Source organism: Mesoplodon densirostris, chromosome 9 (genome assembly GCF_025265405.1).
Source record: "Mesoplodon densirostris isolate mMesDen1 chromosome 9, mMesDen1 primary haplotype, whole genome shotgun sequence".
Lineage (NCBI taxonomy): Eukaryota > Metazoa > Chordata > Mammalia > Artiodactyla > Ziphiidae > Mesoplodon > Mesoplodon densirostris.
The window spans coordinates 26,446,435-26,471,214 of record NC_082669.1 but is presented as its reverse complement, the minus strand read 5'-3'; the positions used below and the strand labels follow the sequence as shown (position 1 = coordinate 26,471,214).

General features: G+C 49.6%; 1 protein-coding gene, 1 long non-coding RNA gene and 1 other non-coding gene across 8 annotated transcripts in view; 2 read left to right on the top strand and 1 right to left on the bottom strand.

The window, feature by feature from the left end:
- Positions 1-12,052, bottom strand: part of CCM2 (CCM2 scaffold protein) — a 55,455-nt gene extending 43,403 nt beyond the window's left edge. For 2 of the 6 annotated variants that reach the window (XM_060107527.1, XM_060107529.1), the window contains exon 1: positions 11,872-12,052. In XM_060107527.1, coding sequence (XP_059963510.1) covers positions 11,872-11,901 — 30 coding nt within the window. In that variant the 5' untranslated portion in view covers positions 11,902-12,052. Of the gene's footprint in view, positions 1-9,352; positions 9,417-10,644; positions 10,680-11,871 lie in introns of those variants that run through there. The other 4 variants (XM_060107522.1, XM_060107526.1, XM_060107523.1 and 1 more) reach the window with 3 other exon arrangements.
- Positions 12,053-18,464: 6,412 nt separating this feature from the next.
- LOC132495657 (uncharacterized) lies at positions 18,465-21,958 on the top strand. The gene is made up of 5 exons (XR_009533326.1): positions 18,465-18,614; positions 18,949-18,997; positions 20,239-20,331; positions 20,658-20,878; positions 21,833-21,958. It is a non-coding gene; the product is annotated as an uncharacterized LOC132495657 (long non-coding RNA).
- Positions 19,458-19,590, top strand: LOC132496565 (small nucleolar RNA SNORA9). Its single transcript, XR_009533461.1, has one exon. It is a non-coding gene; the product is annotated as a small nucleolar RNA SNORA9 (small nucleolar RNA).
- Positions 21,959-24,780: the final 2,822 nt, after the last annotated feature.

Here is a 24,780-nt window from a genome sequence, read left to right as displayed (position 1 = left end):
TCGTAATCGTAAACAGGATCTTCTATTATACGCTAGCGTTCCAACAAGACGAAGGGAAAAGCCAAGCTGGCTGGAGGGGCTATAGAGCAACTGGGCGGGAGGAGACGGCAACCGATACAAGAGCCCAGCCTGGGGTGCGGGAACTGGGGGGTTGGGGTACGTGGGGAAGAGGACGAGGACCCCCAGGCCCCACATATTCCTGTGTTGTTGACTTGAACGCTGACTGTGGTTTCTGCATTTGAGCTGCACTAGCTGTTTCCATCGGCCCGTGTAACTGGGCGAGAAGCTACAGAGGCACTGGTGGGAGGGCCTGGAGGCTGGTGTAGGTGACCCTGCACGGCAAGCCTTGCCAAATGCATGGCAAGAGGTGCTGCCACCCCTAAAGGGGCCAAGACGCACTACTGAACCCATGTCTGGGCCCGAGGTTCCACCCAGTCAGGGTAGTAGAAGCCACTGGTGCATGGAGCCCTCAAACAGCAGGGCCGCTGTCCCCATACCACCCAGCATGGCAACTGGGCCTGAATGTGTTGCTGCCACTGATGGCTCCCCATGTGCCACCTCAGACACCACCAGTGCCTTCTGAAAGAAAGCTGTGCCCTCTGGGAAGAAAACAAGTCAGTCTGCCTACACCTGGCAAAGTGAACAGCAGACTTTACTGCCTGAACTCTCCATCGCTGCCCAGCCAGCACCGGCCGAGTGATGGTGGGACTTCACTCTTGTGGGAGTCGCAGCAGACTGATGGCTCCCAGAGAGAACCACCCGCGAGGGTTACGTGCCACCCGCCCACCTCTGTCTAAAGGGGCAGGTCATGAGGAGAGCAAAGTCCAAGGCCTGGTTTCCCCGGGTCACCTGTGGGGCATCTGGACAGCATCACGGACAGCATGTCACACTCTGACCCCGCAGCCACTAACAGAGAGGATGCCAATCCCTGATGGCCCCTTGGGATACAGAAGGCGCTTCTCCTGTAAGGACAGGAGCACCCAAGGTGGGAATGGGATGAGGGGGAGGAAGACTCACTGAAGGAAAAATGATACAGCTCGACCACAATTCGAACAAGTTCTCTCCCAACTGCATTCTCATAAGGTGAGACCCGGCCCAGACATACCCAACAGAAAGAACACCTCCACTTAAAGGTAAAACCCATGCACTCCCATAAACAGGAGGCTGCACGTGGTCTGGGCCCAGAGGAAGCAAGGTCCACTACCTTACCCACACTGCTGACTCAGGTAGAGCCTCGCCCACCAGACTGGACCCAGGTCACGGAGGGTAAAGCCTGCCTCACTTCTGAGGTGCATGATCCATGGAAGGCTGCAGCTGCCTGCATGACTGATCATGAGTGTCCCACAGTCCAACGCACTGGACACACTGACCAAGGGGCAAACATCCAGGTTCCCTGCTGCAGGACAGATGTGACAACCTATCAATGCGTCGAATCTTCATGGACCCCATGTAAGCACCCACAAAGGAAGCGCTGCCATGGGCAAAGCCAACAAGCATCTCCACTAGAGCCTGACCCCCTGGAGATGGGCGACCAGAAGAGACTGGTGCAGCCAAGAGGACGGTCTTTGGAAACCTATCCGCATCCCTGGTGAGCACGTAGTCAGGAATGTGATGGAAGCAACACAGGAGATGCGTACACGGACACCGAGCACCTGCTGAGCGTAAGGGATGGGCAGTGCACATGCAACTCCACCTCCACCTCAGAGCTAATTCTGCTAAGGAATTAGTGGGAGTTCCTGGGCCAGTTTTGCAATTTTTCTTAAGTTTGAAATTATTTCAAAATAAAAAGATTCTTAAAAACACACATCAGGGCTTCCCTGGTGGCGCAGTGGTTAAGAATCCGCCTGCCAATGCAGGGGACATGGGTTCGAGCCCTGGTCCGGGAAGATCCCACATGCCGCAGAGCAACTAAGCCCGTGCACCACAACTACTGAGCCCACTTGCCACAACTATTGAAGCCTGCGTGCCTAGAGCCCATGCTCCACAACAAGAGAAGCCACGACAATGAGAAGCCTGCGCACTGCAACAAAGAGTAGCCCCCGCTCACCACAACTAGAGAAAGCCTGCGCACAGCAACAAAGACCCAATGCAGCCAAAAATTAATTAATTAATTAATTAATTAATTAATTGTTTAAAAACCAACTTTTAAGTGCACTTTGGAAAATAAAATCCAAAATTATTAGCAAATGCCATTTTCATCTACCAGCTTGGCAAATATTCAACAGCTTGGAAATATGCCATGTTGGCAAAGGTATTAAAAAACAAGATATTTAAAAACATCATAAATTGCTGTTAAGAATAAAAACTAGGAACTTCCCTAGTGGTCCAGTGTCTAAGACTCTTCCACACTCCCAATGCAGGGGGCCTGGGTTCAATCCCTGGTCAGGGAACTAGATCCCACATGCCACAACTAAAGATTCCACGTGCCACAAGTAAAGATCCCGCATGCCACAACTAAGACCCCGAGCAGCCAAATAAACAAACAAATATATTTTTTTAAAAAATAAAGAAGAAGAAAACCTGGAACAATCACTATGGGGAACAATGTGTCAATATCTATAAAATTACAAATGTACGTATGCTTTCCTGATAATTGCGTTTTCAGGAATTAATCCTATAAATACATTTACACACATGTGAAAGGTTGGTAGAAAGCTAATATCTGCATTTTTTGTTAGAGCAAAATGACAACCTAAAAGTCCATAAACAGGCTACTGTTTAAATGAATTATATTAATCCACAGGAGAAAATGCCATTCAGCTCTAAAAAAGAACAAAGAAACTACATACCCATAATGAAAGAGCTCCAGAAAATACTGTCAAGAAAAAATAACACCAAAGAGGTTCCTATTTGCAAAAGAGAGGAGTAGATTGTATCAGAATAACTTTCTCACCAATCAGGGTTATGAACTCTAGGATCCAGAAGTAATAGCACCCCAGTAGCAATAAGCACATCTACTGACCAGATCTTGGTTTCTAAGTATCATTTCCACCAAGCACAACCAGTGCTCCTTGGACAAACATCAAGCTCAGGGCTGGACAAGAAAGTATCAGATGAACCTGGAGCATCTTGTTGTGGCAAACGTAAGCAAGAACTCAGAGAGTACTGGGGGACTTCCCTGGTGGCGCAGCAGTTAAGAATCTGCCTGACAGTGCAGGGGACACAGGTTCGAGACCTGGTCTGGGAAGATCCCACATGCCGCGGAGCAACTAAGCCCGTGCACCACAACTACTGAGCCTGCGCTCTGGAGCCTGAGAGCCACAACTACTGAGCCCACGTGCCACAACTACTGAGCCTGCGCTCTAGAGCCCGCGAGCCACAACTACTGAGCCCACATGCCACAACTACTGAGCCTGCGTGCCACAACTACTGAGCCCACGTGCTACAACTACTGAGCCTGTGCTCTACAGCCCGTGAGCCACAACTATTGAAGCCTGCAAGCCTAGAGCCCATGCTCCGCAACAAGGGAAGCCACCGCAGTGAGAAGCCCGCGCACCGGAACGAAGAGCAGCCCCCGCTCAACACAACTAGAGAAAGCCCGCACACAGCAACGAAGACCCAACACAGCCAAAAATAAATTTAAAAAATAAATAAATTGATTTAAAAAAAAATACACAAAGTCAAAATGAACTGAACTACAGGGAGAAACAAGCAAACCTAAAACAATAACTGGAGACTTTAACACCCCCCTTCTCAATAACTGACAGAATCAGCATACAAAAATTCAGTAGGAAACAGTTTGGCAGCGTTTTACAAAGTTAAATATATAGTTCCTATGTAACTGGGCAATTCCATTACTAGTTATTGTCCAAAAGAAATGATAACATATGTCCACACAATGGGTCATTCACAGATGTTCACAGCAGCTTTTCATTATAATACAAAACTAAAAAGAACCCAAATGTCTGACAAAAGGTGACAGATAAACAAATCGTGGTATATATGTACCATAGACAACTACTCAGCAATAACTGATACACACATTATGGATGGATCTCAAAAACATTATGCTAAGTAAAGAGGTTCTTGCACACAAGTATACTGTGTGAATCCATTTGTATCAAGTTCTAGAGCAGATAAAACTAATTCAGACAGCACTAATGTATATTGGAAATTAATCCAAACAGCAATAATCTATAGTGGAAATACAGAACAATGGTTGCCTGGGAAAGGGACTTCCTAAGAGGTAGGAAGGGACCTTTCTGATTGAGGATTATGGTCTATTTCTTGGCAGGGGGGTGGGTTACACAGGTGTACGCTTTTGTCAAAATTGAGCTAATGTACATTTAAGATGTGTCCATTTCACCATAAACTTTACAGCGAAAGAAAACTGTAAACAAATACTGAACTCTAGTTAATGATATGCATGCTGAAGTGTTTAGATCAAAGTGAACCAATGTCTGCAATTTACTTTGAAATGCATCAGAAAAATAAAATGGGTCGATGGATAGGTAGAAGGATGAAGAGATGGGTAGACATGAGATAAAACAAATATACCAAACGTTAATGGTAGAATCTAGGCAGTGGGTATATGGGTATTTGCCATAAAATTCTTCCAACTTTGGTGTATTCAAAACTTTTCATAATAAAATGCTTGGGGCGTGGGGGGCAGAGGAAGCAGACTGTGGCTGTAGACTCCTCTTCTGAGAAGTGGCGCTGAAGATGCACATGTTCTATGTGGAGGCTTAGAACACAGCCTGAAATAGGTCTGACATTGGATGTACCAGGGGCAGGTCTGCTTCAGCTACTATGCATGTTTCAGAACATAAAATGTAAGAGCTATTTAGAGCGACACCTCTACCGGCAGTAATAAAAAACTTAGACACAGTCTGACTCAGAACATTTCCTGACATTGACAAGTAGGATAACATACTTGACACGTAGGTCTGTCCAAGGCCTTAAACTAATAAAACTGTATCCCCATCGTGTAAACGGCAAGGGGAAAATGGAATATTCTAAACCACACCTGACTGTGGAGTTAATGGTAACGACACACAGGAAGCATATTAGAGATCTGGGGAAAAAACTGCATGTCCTTTCAAACTATAGAATGAATAATAAAGATTCAAACAAATAAAAGTTTCTTCTTCTCAGAGTCACAAGTAACAACACAGGTGAGCCAGCATCTCCCACACCAGGTAACACAACAGGGTCAGACTGACCATTTTTCTCCCTTTCAGAATTCAAATATTCTTTCCGCCTCCTGGGTTACAAGATACACACCGCAGTTCGCCGTCCTAAGCCTCGAACAAAAGCCCAAATTCCAACTTCCTACTGCACTCATTAAAGAGGATTTCTTTTCATGGCACTGAATACATCTAATGCCTGTGATCAAATGCCCTAATTCTTAACGCAATCCAGCAGAAAACTGCTACTGTTCAGGCACACTTCGGAGGAAACTGTAACATTTTTGGGACCAGCACACAGCTAAGAAAAAATGTCCTTTTTATTTCTACTAAATCGACAAATCCAAATCTAAACTCTGTCGCAACTGCATAACCATTAACGCTGAGTGTCACATCTGAAGAACGGCCACTGGCCTTGGACTGAGGGATAAGAAAGGGCGAACGGAGCAGTCAAAGTGCCCACAAAGAACACGGGGCAGGACAATGGCACGGAGGCTGGGCAAATGTGGCTCAGCCCAATCCCCTGCTACAGACCCTAGGTCACATGACCACACTGAGTGTGTGGTTTGCGGCCCACACAGAGCACATGCAGGTGGTCCCGCCACTCTGAGTAGCTCATCCACGTCTAGGGCGACAGTGGAGACCAGGTCCTCAGAACCTCCAGGCTAGAATGAGACCAGGTCCCACCGAACCAGTCCTAGCAGAGGACTGACTGCATTAGACTCTTGTCACATCAGCATGATGTTTAGGGTATGCTTCAAAATAACCCACTGCCTTAATCTGCCTGAACAAAGCACCACAGACCTGGCAGCTTCAACAACAGTTATTTATTCTCTCGCAGTCCCGGAGGCTGGGTGTCCGAGACCAAGGGGTCAGCAGGGCTGGTTTCTCCTGAGGCCGCTTCCTCAGTTTGGAAACAGCCATCTTCTCCCTGATCTTCACATCATCTTTCTACTGGATGCACATCCCCGGTGTTTCTTTGTCCAAACTTCCTCTTCTTATAAGGACATCAGTCATATGGGATTAGGGCCCACCCTAGTGACCTCACTTACCCTTTTTTTTTTTAAATAAATTTATTTATTTATTTATTTTTGGCTGTGCTGGGTCTGCATGCAGGCTTTCTCTAGTTGCAGCAAGCAGGGGGCTACTCTTTGTTGCAGTGCACAGGCTTCTCATTGCAGTGGCTTCTCTTGTTGCGGAGCACGGGCTCTAGGCGCACAGGCTTCAGTAGTTGTGGCACGCGGGCTCAGTAGTTGTGGCATGCGGGCTCAGTAGTTGTGGCGCACAGGCTCAGTAGTTGTGGCGCACGGGCTTAGTTGCTCCACGGCATGTGGGATCTTCCCAGGCCAGGGCTCGAACCCGTGTCCCTTGCATTGGCAGGCGGATTCTTAACCACTGCGCCACCAGGGAAGCCCAACCTCACTTATCCTTCATCACCTCTTTAAACGCCCTATCTCCAAATGCAGACCCATTCTGAGGTGCTGGGGGGGTCAGGGCTTCAACATATGAGTTGGGGGCACGGGGCATAGTTCAGCCCATAACACCTGGGGAGCAGGAGTGGATGAGGAAAAAGTGTACCTGAAACAACCTGCCCATGCATTGATGATATTTGACATTGTGGCATTTGAATCTGCATTAGAAGATTTTCTCTACACTTGTACTTGATGTCTTCATAACAAAAAGGTTTCCTTATTCACTCTTATCAAATCACACTTCCTAAGATCCATCCTCGTCTGTCCTCTAAGCTCCGCTTCAAGCTCTGTGGCCACAGACCTCATCTGTCTCCCCAGCATCTGCACCTGGCACACAGTCAGTGCCAATGAACAGTTCTTAAAGCAATGAATGAAAACCTCCAATGGCTTCAGCTGCACCCGGGACCAAAACCAACCCTACACACACACACACACCCTGGGCTCCAAGCCCTCCCAGCACTTCAGGGCCTCAGTCCCCACCTTGCCTGCTTCTGTACATCACATGCATGGTCTCCCAGGTGGAAAAGGCTGATGCCTACCTGTCTCTCCTGATATGAGGGCACTGGCCTTCTCTCATTCTCTAACATGGTGTGAGCAGCTTACTCTCCAAATAAAATGAGATGGCCTCAGCCCTTCTCACTGTACTAAGCATGTAACAGGCACCCAAATAAATAAATAGGATGATTTCACACCAATCGGCTAAATCTACAGTACTTAACTGCATCACACCACAGAGTGGTGATGAGGATGGAGCAGGTGGGTCATTCTTGCTGACAGAAATGAAGAAATAAAAGACTAACAGTAACTGCAGTGACCAAACCTACTGGGTACAGAAGGCACTTGTCCTTGACCTCATAGGGCAGAACACTGACAGCCCTTCCCATTCCAGAGCAGCCCCCTATTGCAGTACTATTGGTCATAAAAACGTCTCCCTCTCAGGGCTTCCCTGGTGGCGCAGTGGTTGAGAGTCCGCCTGCCAATGTAGGGGACACGGGTTCGTGCCTCGGTCCGGGAAGATCCCACATGCCGCGGAGCGGCTGGGCCCGGGAGCCATGGCCACTGAGCCTGCGGGTCCGGAGCCTGTGTTCCGCAACGGGAGAGGCCACAACAGTGAAAGGCCCGCGTACCGCAAAAAAAAAAAAAAAAAGTCTTCCTCTCAAACGATGCTCAGAGCAGAAACAGAAAAGTACTAGAAGATTCTGATGTGCTTTCTGAACCTAAATTATCAGGATCAGTGGGTTATCAATCTGACTGAAGAAGACCAGGGAATTTACAGTTCCTAATGCAGAAAATTAATAAATACATGATACTATGTAAACGGTAATTTTCCAAACCAGAAGAGGAATGAGCCTCATGTTTGCCAGTTATTCTGGACTCATCTACTGACGGCCTGACGTCTAGTCTCCACCAGATACCTCCTGCAGTGGTCTTCCGGCCTCCTCACCCCAGGGTGCAACACTGCCACCGAAGAATCACTGTGACAACTATCCGAGAGGAAAGAAAACAAGGTGTAGGGGCCCAAATTCACTTTGTTAACCTATATTATGGCTGTGACACCTACAGAATCAATATAGTTATAAAAGCAATTTAGTAGGTCATGACCAGCAGTTTAAAAAAAAAAAAAAAGAACAGAATAAAAAAATCAGAGTGCCCTGCTTGTAGTAATAATCGTTTCTTTAAACTTTCATTTCAGCTATACAAATACTTACACATATGCACACATACCTGTAGAGAAGGTATGGCTGCCTGAGGGCTGGTCTAGCTCAAACTCCCACTTCCTCACAGACACTAGCTAAGGGATGATTTGGCAAGTACATGGGCTGATAACTGGGGACCCATAACCTAGAGGAATTTTTTCTCCCCTCTTTTCTTATGGAAACTTCAAAAATTCACAAAAGTAAGCAGAATAACGAATAATGAATAACCACTGACAAAGCATTCAGCTATCTCCCCTCTTTTTTTTCTAGTCTGAGGAAAGCAAATCTCCGAAATCATATTGTTTCACCTATAAACACCCCAGTGTATATGTCTATCAGATCAGAACTTGACAAAACATTACAAATATTACACCCAACAAAATTAATAATAATGCCTCATTATCATTTACACCAAGTCCTACATTTCTAGGGTACTTTATAACCTTTTTTTTTTTTCATTTAAAGAATACAAATAAAACGACCAATGTAAAACTATTTAACTTTGTTCAGGCTGAAATCATGGCTACCTGTGGTGCGACCTATGCCCCGAGAGCAGCAGAAGCAGCAGAAACCGGGACCTGAACAAGGCTGAGGGCCAAGGGTGACTTCCCACAACTGTGTCTTCGCAAAGGCTGTGATCCGCATCTGAGTCAAGTGTTTTTATAAAAATGCACATAATCCAACTCAAGTGTACACCTAAGCTTCCTACAAAAAGGAATTACATCCTAACAGAAGAGTATCAAAATGCATGGAACTTGGGTCTGCTCTGTAAGGAGGAAGCCTCAGTCTCCAAACCCCCAAGCAGGAATGGTGGCCTGAAAGGTACCAGTCACTCTGGGGATGTTCAGGCAGGAGAGTGACCTCCATGGTCATTCCTACTGCCCAGGTCCCAGGCCTCTGGCAGCTAGTGGACTTCTCTGTCCACACGTCCATACCCCAGACCTCCCCATCTCCTCATCAGCTCCTCCCACACCCCATCACCTTCCACGGGACATTACTGGCTCCTGTCACCCTCATCGTATGTGCCAAGGTAGCCTGAGAAAGGACAGGGCTGTACCTGTGCACTTTATATGAAATCCACTCTGGTCTACTGGTTCTCTGGCAGCTCGATGAGTCCTGTCCTGAGGAAATAGGCCACGTTAGAACAAGCCTGAGTAACTGCTTGACAGAACACCAAGACAAGCATCTGAAGACCTGAAGAGCCTATCGATCTACATTTTTAAAGGCTTAAATCTGCACTTTTTGAGGAAGCTAACTTGGAAAGAGAATTTAAATGTCCAAATGGTACTTTCATAAAACTATTAAGTCACTACTCGCCGCTTCAACTTGAATTTGTGTGTAAGTTTTACAATCGATAGTTCTAGTTAATTTACGATATGAGAACAACTTAAGCATCACATTGACTGAGATGGAGGTGACCTCACGTTGAATGGGGCAGCAGAGCGGGAAGGTTCTACTGGCTTGTGATTGGCTGAGAGCAAGAGGTAAAGTGTGCTAAGTCGTGGCCTGGATAGAAATCTATGCCCCAGAGCTCTCTGTCTAGCCTGCCTGTAGGAAAATGAGATACGGCAGCGGCAGAGTACACAGAAAACACAAACCTCCTGGCTTAGGCAACTGTGGAATTAACTGGTTCTCTCCTCTAATAGAGACAATGAAATGTATTAATCTTCTCTATGGCTGAATCTTTCCATTGCCCCCACTATAAAATTCTTGAGATGTACTGGTTCTATTCCAAAAGCTCAGGAATGTCTTACCACTTCTCTGTCTCTCTCAATACGCCGAATGTTCAAATGTTTCTTCCAGAGCTGGTTGAAAGTTCTGGGAAAAACTCATTCTCATCCCTCCCCATCAGATAGGCTAGTACCCACTTGAAGGGAATAACTCTCCTTAGCAGGCATCATTTGGACTGATTGTGGAAGATACCGTGTGGCTAGGATTGGTCCTCTGCTAGGACTGAGCCAGCTTATCTACAGAATGCTGGCAGCCAAGAGCACTGGTGACAGGGCTTCTCCTATAAGGGCCCTGGCCCACCTGCTTATCTGTGACAGGAAAGGATGCAACTGACTACATTTCTTGTGAAGGCATCTACCAGCTTTGGTAGAAACACTGAACTCAGCTTTCCCCCTTTTTGGTGGGCAGCATCCCTCTGGGGTCTAATGCTTGCAGGCTGAATCACTTTCTTGAGCTGTTTTCCAGACTTAAACCATCTTTGTAGGTAACTGCAACTGATACTGCACTTAAATTACACATGTGTATTAATAACCTAACAAAACAATGAATAAAGAAAGTGACAGAAGAAGCACTGCACAATCCCCCGAAGACCACCTGGCTACACTTCATTTCAAATACCTTTGTAAAATGGGACACCTTGTGATGAATAATCGTCAACTGAAGGACACAGCTGGCTCTGAAGAGCAGAAGATCAGAGGATTTATCAAGATCTGTTTTAAACTTGCACATAAAAGTGCACACACATTCATTAAAACGAAAATAACAGGTAAGACACTTCGATTATAAAGCCTGTATTTGAAATGGATTTCATTGAAATCCATTCTACATTTTAATGATAGCTTATCTCACATGGTTATTTGTCTCCTTAAAATGCTGAGTTTCTTTATCAATTACTCTAGCTTGTAATTAAAGCCACATTTTAAAAATTACAAAGACTAAAGCGCCTCTTGAACTGTGTTCTAAATCCAACTGCCAAATGTAACGTCACTGAAATCACTCAGCTGGTATTACTCAGCCCGCGCCGACCGGACCGGACCGTGAACGGGCTGTACCATGAAGTTTTTGCTTCTACTTGGTACCCCAATATTGAAGTCAACTAAGCAGCAAATGTTTCTACATTAATCTTACACCCCATTTTCTCAAGATGCTAACCCTGGAAAACTTTCTGGTCCATAACGGGGTCCAGCTCCTCTGCAGCCCCTGGTCACTGACCCGCGGGGAAGGCCATGTGCAGAGCCTGGGTTTGGGGGAGAGTCACTGACCGGAAGGGGCGGAAAGGCGTGGCTCCTTCCTCCCCCGCGCGCCCGGCCGGCAAAGGACCACCTAACCCCATTGTCCAGGGGCTCGCCTCCTACTCCATCGCGCGGAGACCGACTCCAGCGACCCTGTCCCGGGCCTGACCGTGCGCCGTCCACCCGGGGGCCCCGGTCTGCCCGCCACGCTCACCTCCAACAGTGTGCGCCCCCGGGCCTCCCCACGCCAGACTTCCAACCTGGGGCCGCCCCACGCCGGACTCCCACCTCGGAACTCCCCTTGCCGGGCCTCCCTACGCCGGACTCCCGCCCGGGACCTCTCCACGCTGGAGTCCCACCAGACTCCTGTCCCGGACCTCCCCACGCCTAGCCTCCCCAAGCCGAACCTCCCAAATCAGAACTCCCCTCCACGGACCTCCCCAAGCCAGACTTTCCCACGCCCCGCACCGGCAGACCGACGGGCGGCCCCGGGGGACCCTCCCGTCTTCCCCTCGCCCCCCGAACCCCAGCCCCTCCGCCTTCCGCCTGCCTCGGTCTGGGGTCCAGCCCGCCCCCCACCCGGCCTTCTGGAGGACGCGCCCCGCAGGCTCACCTTCTTGCCCTTCTTGCCCTCTTCCTCCATGTCGCCGCGAGCGGCCCCCGCGGCCCGGCCCGCCCCGGGAGCCCCGCGCCGCCCGCTGCCGCTACATGCTCGCCCGGGCCCCGCGGCTGCTGCCGCTCCTGCGCCGCTTGCCTGGCCGCAGTCTCCGCCCGCGGCCGCCAGGGGCCGTCCGCGCCCTGCACCCGCACCCCTCACCCCGCACTTCCGGGCCGAGGGGGCGGCCCCGCCCCCGCGAGCATGCCCCTCCCCGCGTGCGCACGCCCCTTCGGCCCACACGCCCCGCCCCCAACCCTTGTGAGCGACCGAGAAAGCGCCTGCCCTCCCCACCCCTTCAGGGCCGCGGGAGCGCGCCTGTCGCTCCCCTATCCCGCCCCACGCCCTTCAGGGAGGGCCCGAGCGCGCCTGCCCCGCCTTCAGCCCACCCTCCCGTCCCCTCAGGGCCAAGGGAGCTGCTCCAGCTTTTCAATTCTGCCGCCATCTTTACGGCAGCCAACTTCCCAGCCTGCCTGGCGCTCAGGGAGAGGGAGCTCAGGCCGACAGGAAGCGGAGGACGGGGCCGGTGGGAGAGGTGGAACCTGTGGGGAAGGGCTGGACGGGAAGAGGGTGGGGTGTGGGTCTATAGGAGGGGGCCTGTGGGAGGGGAAGGCGGGGTGACAAAAGGGGCGGGGCCGTGGGTGGGAGTGGCCGGCGAGAATAGAAGGGCGTGGCCTGCGGGAAACCGAAGGCGGGGCCTCCTGGAGGAGCCGGGCCTTGGGGAAGGGGCGTAGGACCCACTCCCTTTTCTTTTCTCCCTTTGCCTTCCGTTCCTGCGGCCACAGTGAAGCTTTTTTCTAAGACTTCGTCTGTTCCAATGTCAGACTTCCTTAGGCAAACCCGTCAGGAAAGTTTAAATACAACAGCGAGCCCGTCCGGACCCTATCAGAATAAAACGTGGAACCTTAACAGTCACTTAGAAATAACTGCCACCTTTTACAGATGAGGTCCCAATGGGTTGGTTTGCCCAAAAACACACTGCAAACTGGAGTCAGCAGCAGCAGCCCCACTATTTTGCCACTAGACTAAGCTGGCAGTAAGAACTTTGCAGCACAGCTAGAATGTAAACTGACACCAAACCAGTTTTTGTCTCAATTGATTTTTTTTTTAAGAGTACTGTCTCCTGTGCCAGTGGTCAATATATTGTCTCTCAGCTCCACATTCACTCTCATTTCTCTTCGCGGGATGGAGCTGGGCCCTTTGAGCATTCCTCCTTTGCCAGGTGGCCCAGTGTGAAGCTTTGCCAGGAGAAACTGCTGGGAGGCAGTGCAGGAGGAAGGGGCTTTGCCACCTGGTTCCAGTGAGCTTTCTCGGCAGGCACCTGCAGAAAGAGGCCTCTGAAGCGCCTACCTCCCTACATCAAGGGTAGCTTCTCCAGCTCTGGGTTCTCCGAAGCACCTGGCTCTGCAGTGCGGGGCTGCCAGCAGTACCCAGTACCCAGCAGCTGGCAGATTCCTCCAGCACCCATGGGAAGTTTTATATCCGAGTGGTCAGCAAGACACCTCCATGAACAGTTTTCCAGAGGGTGGACTTCAGCCAGTTCTGCCAGCACTTCTCTGCCATTCGGTGAGCTATTCTCTCTCCAACAAAGTCTGGCCCTCAGCCCTGGGCAGGCGGGGAGGGGGTCTCCCCTAGACACTCAGCCCTCAGAACAGTAGCTGCTCCTTACACCTACTATTTGTTTTTATTTTATTTATTTAGGCTACATTGGGCCTTCATTGCTGCGCGTGGGCTTTCCCTAGTTGCAGTGCGCGGGCTTCTCATTGTGGTGGCTTCTCTTATTGCGGAGCATGGGCTCTAGGCACACTGGCTTCAGGAGTTGCGGTGCGCGGGTTTAGTTGCTCCACGGTATGTGGGATCTTCCCGGACCAGGGATCGAACCCATGTGCCCTGCATTGGCAAGCGGATTCTTAACCACTGCGCCACCAGGGAAGTCCCGTCCTACACTTTAAATCAATTCTGACAATATCTACCTGGAGAGAGCATCAGATCTCACCAGATAAGGGCTCAGTCCCATAAGACTGCCCTGCCCCCCACGTCAGATGACAATTGAAAGTCCAGGTTGTTACCTGTGCTTCTGACCAGCTATAAATTGGAGGTTCCCAGGACCCCCTCCTTGGGTGCAATTAATATGCTAGAATGGCTCACAGAACTCAGGAAAACACTTTACTTACTGTTTACCAGTTTATTATAAAAGGATATGATAAAGATACAGATAAACAGACAAATAAAAGAGATGCTTAGGGTAAGGTATGTGGGAAGGGGTATAGAGCTGTCTTCTGAACACACCATTCTCCCAGCCACCCCCCACGTGTTCACCAACCTAGAAGATTTCCGAACCCCATACTACTGGAATTTTATGGAGACTTCATCATATAGGCATGATCAATTATTAACTCTATTTTGTCTCTAGAGGATGGGGAGGTGGGGCTGAAAATTTCAAGCTCCTAATCATGGTCTTTCTGGTGACCAGCTCCCATCCAGGAACCAACCAGGAGCCCACCCAGAGTTGCCTCATTAGAACAAAGACATTCCTTTCACCCAGGAAATTTCAAGCGATGTGGGAGCTCTGTGCTAGGAACCAGGGGTAAAGGCTAATATAGGTATTTGCTATTTTTTCACAACCTGATCCTAGGCTGACTCTCCTCAGGCTGCTCCTACCCATTAGAACGCCTTTGCCTCATTTCCACACACACAAGTCCAGGCTTCAAGTAAAATTTTGCCTACTAATAATCAGATGGTGATAATTTTGGAAATAAAGGAGGACCAACTAAATGAGAACAGGCAAAGGCTATTTGTTCAGAGCTGGCTATAGTGAAGGAGTCAGCCACCATCACGTGCATCTGGCAGAGACCCAAAGGCAGGCAGAGGAGTGGGAGAGCTTCCAAGTGAAAAAGTCGGGGGTGTGGCCTGGGGAGGCTGGAGGTGGGCTACCTAGAAGTGGGGTATCCATGCGATCGATTGGAGGACTGTGTAGGGCTTTCTCTGGTTGGTCCTAATTTAGAAGTGGGAACAAAAATTAGGGAAGCTGTAAATTATTGGCCAAGTTCTGGCCATTTGGCTTGCTTGGAGGTTATCATTTGCTTTCCTGGATCGTCACTAGAGATAGCAGTCTGACTCCCCCCAAGTCTGACTTAACAACAGCCAGCTTCCTGGGCTGGCTACTGTAGAGAAGGGGTTGGTTCCCTGGGCTGGTTGCTGCGGTTTGTGGGTCAGAATGCTATTTTTGTAAATGGTCGGACCATTGTCTGTGTAGTCAGTCTCTCGTAACAGACATAAGGCTAGCTGCAGTGTTACTTGAGAACAATATTTCTGCCAAGGTCACACCTCAGCTGGAAAGTGTCCCAACAACCTCCTTCTTTGTCGTGATTACTGCTTTCTTACCACTTACTTCCCTAGCCTGCTCTGTGGCCCCATCCCATGAACAAAAATGACTGGGACCCAGTTACTGAACTGCCTGCACTTCATGAAAGCCGCAATCTAGCGCTGATCCTCACTTCCCCTCTCCTCTCCTCAGAATTATTCAGTGCAATCCCAAACCTTACAAACCCCCTTTTCTACTCTTGTAATGAAAGGCAGCCCAGAATTCCCTGGGATTCTCCCTTGTTGCAGCAGATTAATAAAACAAACTTCGTTGGACACCTGGTTTGTCCCTGGTGGACTTACCTGTTAGATTTTATCACCCAACTCAAGTATCACCTCTTCCACTAAATCTTTGGATGAAATTTTTTCCTCCCCCGCTCCCAAAGCACTTTATTCATATGTCTCTGATGTTAACTACGTTAGGACATTCCTGTACTAGATCGTTAAGTTCCTGTAAAGATAGGGACTGTGTGGGATTCCTCATTGTATCTGAGAGTTCTAATGAGAGGAATGATGTGCACCAGGCCAGACTAAGATGGAAAGGCACTGACATCACCTGGAGACACCTTTGTACAGATGCTTCCGAGCTAGAGTTTTCGAAAAATCCCTGAACAACTGAAAATTTACCCTCAGTTGACCTGTTCAAAGACAGTTTCCTGGACTCACATCTTTACTAGATTCCAGCTCTTTATTTTTTTTAAGTGAATCTTTTCACTGTTTCCAAGGCTGACTGCAGCTTTTTCCTTTTTGTCCCTCTCACCCATCGAGAACTAAATAGCTAGCAAATAACTACCTAGGTGTCTCTGAGTTGTTCTTCGACATATGCCATGCAATACTTCATACCATGCTGTGCATGTGACAAATCCAGTATTGAATTAATTAGTGAAGAAAATAATTCCTTTATAGTTGATTCAAGTGAATTCTCAACGCATTTATAATATCCAGTTTCCAGGCCTGTAAATGATAAAGGACCAAACCAACGCTAAATCATAATGACCCCTTGGAAGTAGAGCCACCCTGTGTGCCTCCGGTGAAAGAAACCTCGTAAGCCCTACTTTGATACCTCCTTGCTTATTACCTTCTTTTTTATTTTATTTATTTATTTATGGCTGCGTTGGGTCTTCGTTGCTGCACACAGGCTTTCTCTAGTTGCAGCAAGCTGAGGCTCCTCTTCATTGTGGTGCACGGGCTTCTCACTGCGGTGGCTTCTCTTGTTGTGGAGCTCTAGCTGCACGGGCTTCAGTAGTTGTGGCACCTGGGCTCAGTAGTTGTGGCTTGCGGGCTTTAGAGCGCAGGCTCAGTAGTTGTGGTGCATGGGCTTAGTTGCTCCGTGGCATGTGGGATCTTCCTGGACCAGGGATCGAACCCGTGTCCCCTGTATTGGCAGGCAGATTCTCAACCGCTGAGCCACTGGGGAAGCTCCTATTGCTTTCTATGTATTCTTTCAGAGCCAAATCTCTGATTTTCTTTCCAGGCATACATCCCAATTGGCTTGGAAGAATAATGGAGTTACTCTTTGGAGATGTGATTTTAGAAAAAGTTCTTTTCAATATTCCGATGAGTACTTAAGAAATTGCTGACAGGTCTGTCTTTGTGCCAGTCTCATGCAGCCTCCTAGTATAAGGCAATTGAGCTTTGATTATGTGGTTTTTAATGTTTCGGCATCCTTTTTTATTACTTGGATAAAAGTTTCCATGGAACATCTTCCCCTTTCTAGTGAATTTTGTTATCATCTCAGAAAAAAGCTGTCCTCTTTTAGTCCTTGGCAAGCCCACCTTTTTTGGTCACACATAGACACCCACACTGTCACCCATGTTCTGACCCTCCATAACCAGTTACATTCCTGGTTCTCTCGATTACATCATGGCAGAGTGACAGAATGGACAGAGCAGTGATCTGAGATAAAACAAACCCTACCAGTCTATGAGATCTTTTTTTTTTTTTTTTTTTTGCTGTACGCGGGCCTCTCACTGTTGTGGCCGCTCCCGTTGCGGAGCACAGGCTCCGGACGCGCAGGCTCAGCGGCCATGGCTCACGGGCCCAGCTGCTCCGTGGCATGTGGGATCTTCCCGGACCGGGGCACGAGCCCGCGTCCCCTGCATTGGCAGGCGGACTCTCAACCACTGCGCCACCAGGGAAGCCCTCTATGAGATCTTGAGCAAGCCACTTAACCTCTTTGGGTGAACGTTAGTCTCCATGTGAGCAATCTGTTCCCACCCTATCTGTCTCATGACATTTAACAAAATAATGGGATTTGTATACTGTAAACCGCTTGAATGTATTTACTAGGTGCTATACATAAAATATGAGTTTCAAGTATTGCTCTGCTTTTCTTTACAGAGCCAAGTTCTTGCTTTCGTAGCCTTATATTCAAGACCTTTGACTATGTAGTTCTTATCCATTGCTCCTCATGGAGAGGACTCTACAATCCTGTTAATACTTAGATGTATTTCCAACAAGCCACGCCCTTTCCCGTCTCAGTACCTTCCAATGCGCTTTCCTCTGCCTGCGTGGAAGAAATATATTTAAACCCCAAATTTCCTCCCAACCCAGAGAACCTCTCCACAAAGACAGAAGAGAAAGAAAAGCCAGAATGTGGAATGCGCATCACAGTTAAAAGGGACGCAAACACAGAACGAAACCCCACTCTTCCATATAGTGAAGGGCAATTTGGAGTCAGGTGACAATTGGGCCCTTAGCCTCCCAGGACACTGGGAGATCAGAGTTTCTCCCCCTTGACAATAACATTTCAGAAAGAAATGTTTCCCTGGCCCTTGGGAAACAATCCTGAGTCGTGAGACTAGCCGTGGGCATATTTAGCCATTAGGGATTGACATTCCTTTGAAAAGGGCAGAGAATTCAATTCTAAAAGCAAAGGAGGTGTCTTCCCCTATTTTGAACAGGGACCAAGCGTCCAGCTTCTCACTTGTGCGACCTTCCGCCTGCACCAGCCTGCCGCGCCCAGCTCGCCGCTGGCTGCCGTCCTCCGGTTCCTTTACGAGGCCTGCTTCCCCGCCTTCCTGGGTCCCCCAGCGCCTCCCGGGGGTAACAGGAACGCGGCTCGCCCCGCCTCCACCAGTTTACTAGACTTCTGCTCTCGGCCTCACAAGGGACTACCGAGGGGCGCAGCTAACGCTCACCTCGCCCTGGCGCCCCCTCGTGACGTCATCTCCCAGGGCCGCGCAGGTCACGTGACGCCACGTGCGCCTGCCAGCGGGCGGCGGGAGCGTGCGCGGCTGCACCCATGGGTGGCAGTTGGAATGAGGCTGCTCCTGGGGGTCGTGGCCATCCAGTGCCATCAAGGGTCCCAGGCAGTGCCTGCCATCTACTGAGGCCAGGTGAGGGTCGTAGGGCGTGCGGGCCTTGCTGGGGTGTGAGGTGCGGGGCGCCGGGCCCAGTTGGAGCGGGCGCGCCGTCTCCAAGTTATTCCGCGCTTGGCCCCGTCGGTCCAGTGATCGTTGCGGGTGCTCGGCCCGGGCCGTTCCGTCCTGCGGTTGGAGGGGAAACGCGAGGGTGGTTCTAACCGAGCTTCTGAGGGTCCCATTCGGAGTACACATGCGGCCTTGGCAGGCAGCGCCGGGAGGAATGGGCTCGTGGGTATAGCCTCCCAAGGGGCGAGATCTAGGGAGGCGACACGAGACCTTGCTTGAGCTGACCCCGTGCCCCCTCCAGGTGGACGGCCCTTGACTGCTCCGCAGCAGATGATCTGTAAGATGGCCTGGTAAGTGACACTGCTCCGGCCCCAGCTTCCCGTCCCCGGAACTGGGCCCGCAGTTCTTCTCCACCATTATTTCATGGGAAAAAATGCGGATCGAGTCAACTTTTGTGTCATGGTCTACAGTTCTGAGAAGACTGTGGAAGAAAAGGCGATTTTGTGCAATGAGGTGGTGATAAGGATATTTACAGGGTCGTAAGGAATGAAGTTAAAGTTAACTCCTGTCCTTTCAACTGCTTGACAAAGCTGCCTCTCCCAAGGCTCCTTCCCTTACTCCCTGAGCCAGAAGGGATTGCTGTCTGGAGTCCTTCCCTTCCTACTATTTGTCAGTTCTCTGTGTCCAGTGGGTAAACCCAAGTAGGCCTAATTCAACCCGTGATCTTTTGTCCCAGTTTCTGGTCCCGGCTGGTGCTCAGCAGGAGTACGGCTGTCTGTCCAGAGCTTTAGGGGCTGGAAGGAATGTGGGCTGCAAGCCTCCAGCGTGCTTGGGTCTGCAGTGACCCTGTGCATTCCTACAGTGCTTGCAAGAAAAATTTTGAAACGGTTTGAGGCCTTGCCCTGCTCCATCCAGAGCAAGGTTATAGAAATTTCAGACAGTTGCCTGCTGCCTTCCCTATCTGGTGTGCTGGGCAGCCTACAGATCTGTACTGTCGGATGCGGTGACCACTTGACACATATGGTTAAATTTAAAACTCAGTTTTTCATTTCCACTACCTACATTTTTAGATGCTCAGTAGCCACTTTTGGCAAGTGGCTACTATATTGCACCGTGCAGATTAGAGAACGTTGATATCTTTGCCGAAGTCCTTTTGGATTTCGGTTGTTTGCTCTGTTCCAGGCTTGTGGTAAATTTTATTGTATTATTTTATTATATCGTTCAAACAGAAGCCTTACAGAAGTTGAAAGTGAAGCTCAGAGGGAGTGGTAAAGGTGAAGTTAGACCAGCAACAGGGAATAAAGAGTAGAAAGGAATGATAGCGATGGGCCCTGCCCTTTGGGACATTACCATTTGCGGGTAAACCAAAGAGAACCAAAGGCTAAATTCTGCAGCGGTGGAACGGAGGGAGGGAGGAATGGAATCCAGAAGCAGGTAGGAAGTTTTGGTTCTAGGGAAATGCCATTGGGCCTTGCCTTGGGGTGAGAGCTGTTGGGTACAGGCAGGGATATGGCCTGCATGGTCATAGCAGGGCAGCACAGCTCCTATGCTCCTGCACAGCGGGGGTCACACCACACCTTCTCCCTTGAAGGTCAAGGCTTCTAGCAGATTCGGATCTCTCTCTTCAGTCCAAGTGCAAATGCTGAACACCAGTCTCCTGGGGCTGCCGTCGGGACACTTGTCGGTGAGTCTCATGGTTCTGCAATCCTAGGAGCGAGGCACTGGCTGCCCTTTGACTTTCTTTTCAAAGATGTTCAGATAGACAGCCTGGGTATGTACGAGCTAGTACTTCCAGAGCAGAGAGCAGGGCTGCCCACTGTCGACTGTAAAAGATTTGGCTTTCCTGTGCTCAGGGTGCCTTTTCTGTGATGCAGCCCACTGCATTGTGAGTGCCTTCTGGCTCCCCTTGTGTCACCCGATGGGAAATGGGGCTGGTGGAGAACGCTGGTGTTCTGTCTACCTACTGCTGTGGTGAATAACCAACTGTCTTTGCTTTGTGTCTCCTACCAGCTTCCATGTAACTGATGGGCTACCTTGTCACGTGCCATTGCTGGGGGGGTATGTCAGACCATTCACAGTCCCTGACAGCACAGCCTCCCAACCCCCAACAGACTCTGCCCTGTGTTCCTGCTCCAGCTTCAGCAGCAGAAATCCCAGGATGTGAGAGCTAGGAGACACCGGAGAGATGATCCCTTCCGTGGATGACAGGTTCTTCTGGGGACTCTGCAGTGGTAAGTATGCAGGGTCTGGCCTAGCAAATCACTTCACTTCCATTTTATATGTGAATTTTCCTTAAGTCCCCTTGTCAAGAGGTTCAAAACCATCCATTTATTCTTACCTTCCCATATTGTAAGTCGGGTGATTGAGTCTCAGAAAGATGAATTGTCTTTAAGCTCCCGAGACTGTTTTGTGGACAGATAGTTGTCTACTATCTAGACTCGTGGAGCTCTGATTCTTCGGCATGGCATTGTGATTGCCTCTGTGGTTCGGGATTCAACCTGCAGCCTTTTCCCCAAGAATCTCCTAGGTCAGTGGTGTGTCAGCCTGGAAAGGGTGGGCAGCTACGAATTCTCCATCACAAGAGCCTCTTGGCACATGGTGGAGTCAGGAGTGGGAACTCAGGTTCGTTTCTGTTTGTTGCCACTCGGTAGCAGTTGGCAATGACAACAATCCCTGGCTATATCCTCACGTCACTGTATTTTAACAGCAGGCCTCCAAGTTGTTTCCTTGTTTTTTGTTTTTTGTTTTTTTTTTTGCGGTACGCGGGCCTCTCACTGCTGTGGCCTCTCCTGTCACAGAGTACAGGCTCCAGACGCGCAGGCTCAGCGGCCATGGCTCACGGGCCCAGCCGCTCCGCAGCATGTGGGATCCTCCCGGACCGGGGCACGAACCTGTGTCCCCTGCATCGGCAGGCAGACTCTCAACCACTGCGCCACCAGGGAAGCCCTTCCTCGTTTTTTATAGATGAGGAAGTGGGAACTGAGGTGCCCACACTGACACACCTGGTGAAGGTGCAGCAGAATTTGAACCCAAGCCTTTGCACCACAGTTCTCTGAGCAGGTTCAAATCCTCACTTCTCCCCTTCCAGGAGTCAGGAATTTCTGGTTCTTGGCCCAGCTGAGGTGTGGGTGGCTCAGGGCCAGGTGTGCATGTCTGCATATCTGACTGTCCTTCTCTGACCCCAGGTTTCGGTGCCGTGTTGTCTGCTTCCAGAACAAGGATCTTCACTGTACATCAGGACCCAGGCCCCTCTGACATCTCCTGAATGAGAAACAAGGGATTTAATAAAACGGTGTAAACTTTGTAGTTCAGTCCAGCCTCTGTTTCTGTTTTCCATATGTTAGGTACAGAGAGGAGGAGGGCCCTCTCCTCCTTGAAGGAGTTTCAGCCAAGTTTGAGGGGGCCCCTGGGGTGTCTCCCACTCTAATTGCTTTTGAGACTGCTGAGTGGGTGGTAGGGCACCAGTCCTGGAGTAGCTTCCACTGGCTTGATGGCGTTCTCTGCCTTTTGTCCTCTTCACCAGCGTGGGTCAGACTCGGATACACACCAAAGTGCTGAGTCCACAGTGTGTGGATTGATACTTGTAGGATGAGTGATGCACCCTCGTGATCTATTTCATGTGATAAATAACTTCACAATAAAAGCCCATTGAGTTCAACGCTGTGACCTTTTCAAGGAATGTCAGCAGGTTAGGCCAAGGCCAACTGAGCTAGAAAAGATTCAGTGAGCTGCGTTTACATTCAGTTTGTTATTGATGGTGTGAGTGGAAACGTAGCCAAAGGTCCCTGCCCCGCGAGTCACTGCAGCTACACCCTGAGGGGGTGGGGGCCGAAAGCCTCACAGCTCCACACCGGGTACCAGGGAAAACACTCCTGGCAGCCTCCCGAGCGTCAGAGGATGAGCTGTGTGGCCTCTGTGGGTACATGCCGCTCCAGGGCACCTTGGCAGGGCCCTTCCCTGCAACTAAGCCAACAGTATGTATGCTCTGAGATGAGGTGAAGTAAAAGCAAATCCTAAGGTGGGTACAGTTGTGTAGGGGAACTGAGAAACAAAGGGACTGGGGACCTGCTTCAGAGGGCAATGGCACCAGCAAGGGGAGCCAGAGTGAGGGGCCATCGAAGGGACTGGACAGAGGGCAGCATCTTGAAATCGACCTAGGTCAGATGATGAGAGTGAAACTGCCGCCCTCGGCGCCCGGGGGCACCTCCCTGCTGTCCTTCCGTCCTCACTTGACCACCTGTTTGTTCCACCTGTCACTGTGCCCCAACTTGTCAGACGCTACCCCGGGGAAGCTGCATATAGGGCCACCATTTGTCCTGCCTGAGACCAGCGGACCCAGAGGTCCAGCCAGACCCAGGACGGGGAAGGATTTCTGGTGAGCTGTCATTGGCCTCATAGACAAATGAGGCACCGGGTGGCAAATCCTTTGTGCCAGCTGTCAGTGGAGAGCACAGTCCTGACTGCAGTTACGTGCAGGGCCACACAGTAGCAGGGTCTAAAGCTGGGACTGGTTAACCCACGGGCCAACCCCCAACCTAAGAACAGTCTTGACATCTTTACATGGAAAAAAAAAAAAAAAAAAAAAAACCAAAGGAAACTATTTTGTGACATGAATTCTTTTTTTTAAGCTTTTTTTTTTTTTTTTTTTTTTTTTTGGCTTTGGCTGTGTTGGGTTTTTGCATTGCTGCATGCAGGCTTTCTCTAGTTGTGGCGAGTGGGGACTTCTCTTCGTCGTGGTGCGCGGGCTTCTCACTGCAGTGGTTCCTCTTGTTGCAGAGCACAGGCTCTAGGCTTGTGAGCTTCAGTAGTTGTGGCTTGTGGGCTCTAGAGCGCAGGCTCAGTAGTTGTGGTGCACAGGCTTAGTTGCTCCGTCACATGTGGGATCTTCCCGGACCAGGGCTCGAACCCGTGTCCCCTGCAGGCGGATTCTTAACCACTGTGCCACCGGGGAAGTCCCATGACGTGAAAATTTGATCGAGTTCAGGTTTCAATGTCTCAAGCTTCACTGGAACAGCCGCGTCATTTTTTTCACTTGTTAATTTAATGCAAACCCCGGGCCCAGAGGTTGGGGAAGTGAAACTTTGAGGCTCCGTGAGAACTCCCCAGGTACTCCTGAGCTTTGGTTTGGAAAACCCTTCAAAAGCACCAGCCAAAGAGGCAGGGGGTGCGAAGGGGGGGTCTTCAGAGACTGGGAGGACGAAACTTGACCAGAACTTGCTCAAGAAAAGCCCCAGGCCTGGCGCAGGGTGGAGCCAAAGCCTGGTCCGGAAGGGAGGGTCCCCTCAGAACAAGGGGCGCAGTGCTGTGAGGCTTGGTTTTATCAGGCATTTGAAAATAAGCAGTTTACAATTTCATTAGATATGTTTTCGTTTTAAAGTATTTGAAGGAAAAAAACCCTTGCATATCAAACAATGTTTCAGAGTTTAAAAAGTGAGTTGATTGATGAGGACCTACTGTATAGCACAGGGAACTCCACTCAATGCTCTGTGGTGACCTAAATGGGAAGGAAATCCAAAAAAGGGGATATATGTATATGTGTAGCTGATTCACTTTGCTGTACAGTAGAAACTAGCACATTATAAAGCAACTATACTCCAATAAAACTTAATTAAAAAAAGAGACTTTTGATCACGCTTGGTTAGAAATTTTATTCTAGTCTCGAGCTAAAATGAACCAAAAATTTTATTCTAGTCTAGACCCTAAATGTCACAGAATAAATTCTTTTATTCATTCAGGTTAAAAAAAAAAAAAAAGTGACTTGACTGAAAGACAGTTCTTAAATAAAGTAGCTTTTTGAGTAGAGAATCCCAAAGGTAGTACACGGATGCCTCAAACTTGGGAAATGCGCTGTCCTCCCTGTGCGAGGGGAGGGATGAGAGAGAACTGCCCCATGTCCCCAACCCGTGTGGTCCAAGTCTGAGCTGGCCCGTCTGGCCGCTTGTAAAGGGCCCGCCTGCTCCAGGGAGAGGAGTGAGGCCACACCTCTGGGAGGTGAGGACCAAGGTGGGACAGGAGGGCCCCTGGTGCAGCTCCTGGTCCTCACTACTAGAGGGACAGGCAGGTGGGCCCCGAGGACACAAAGAGCCCTTCTGGGAAACACCGGAAGCCTGGACCAGTGGCAAGACTGGGTCTC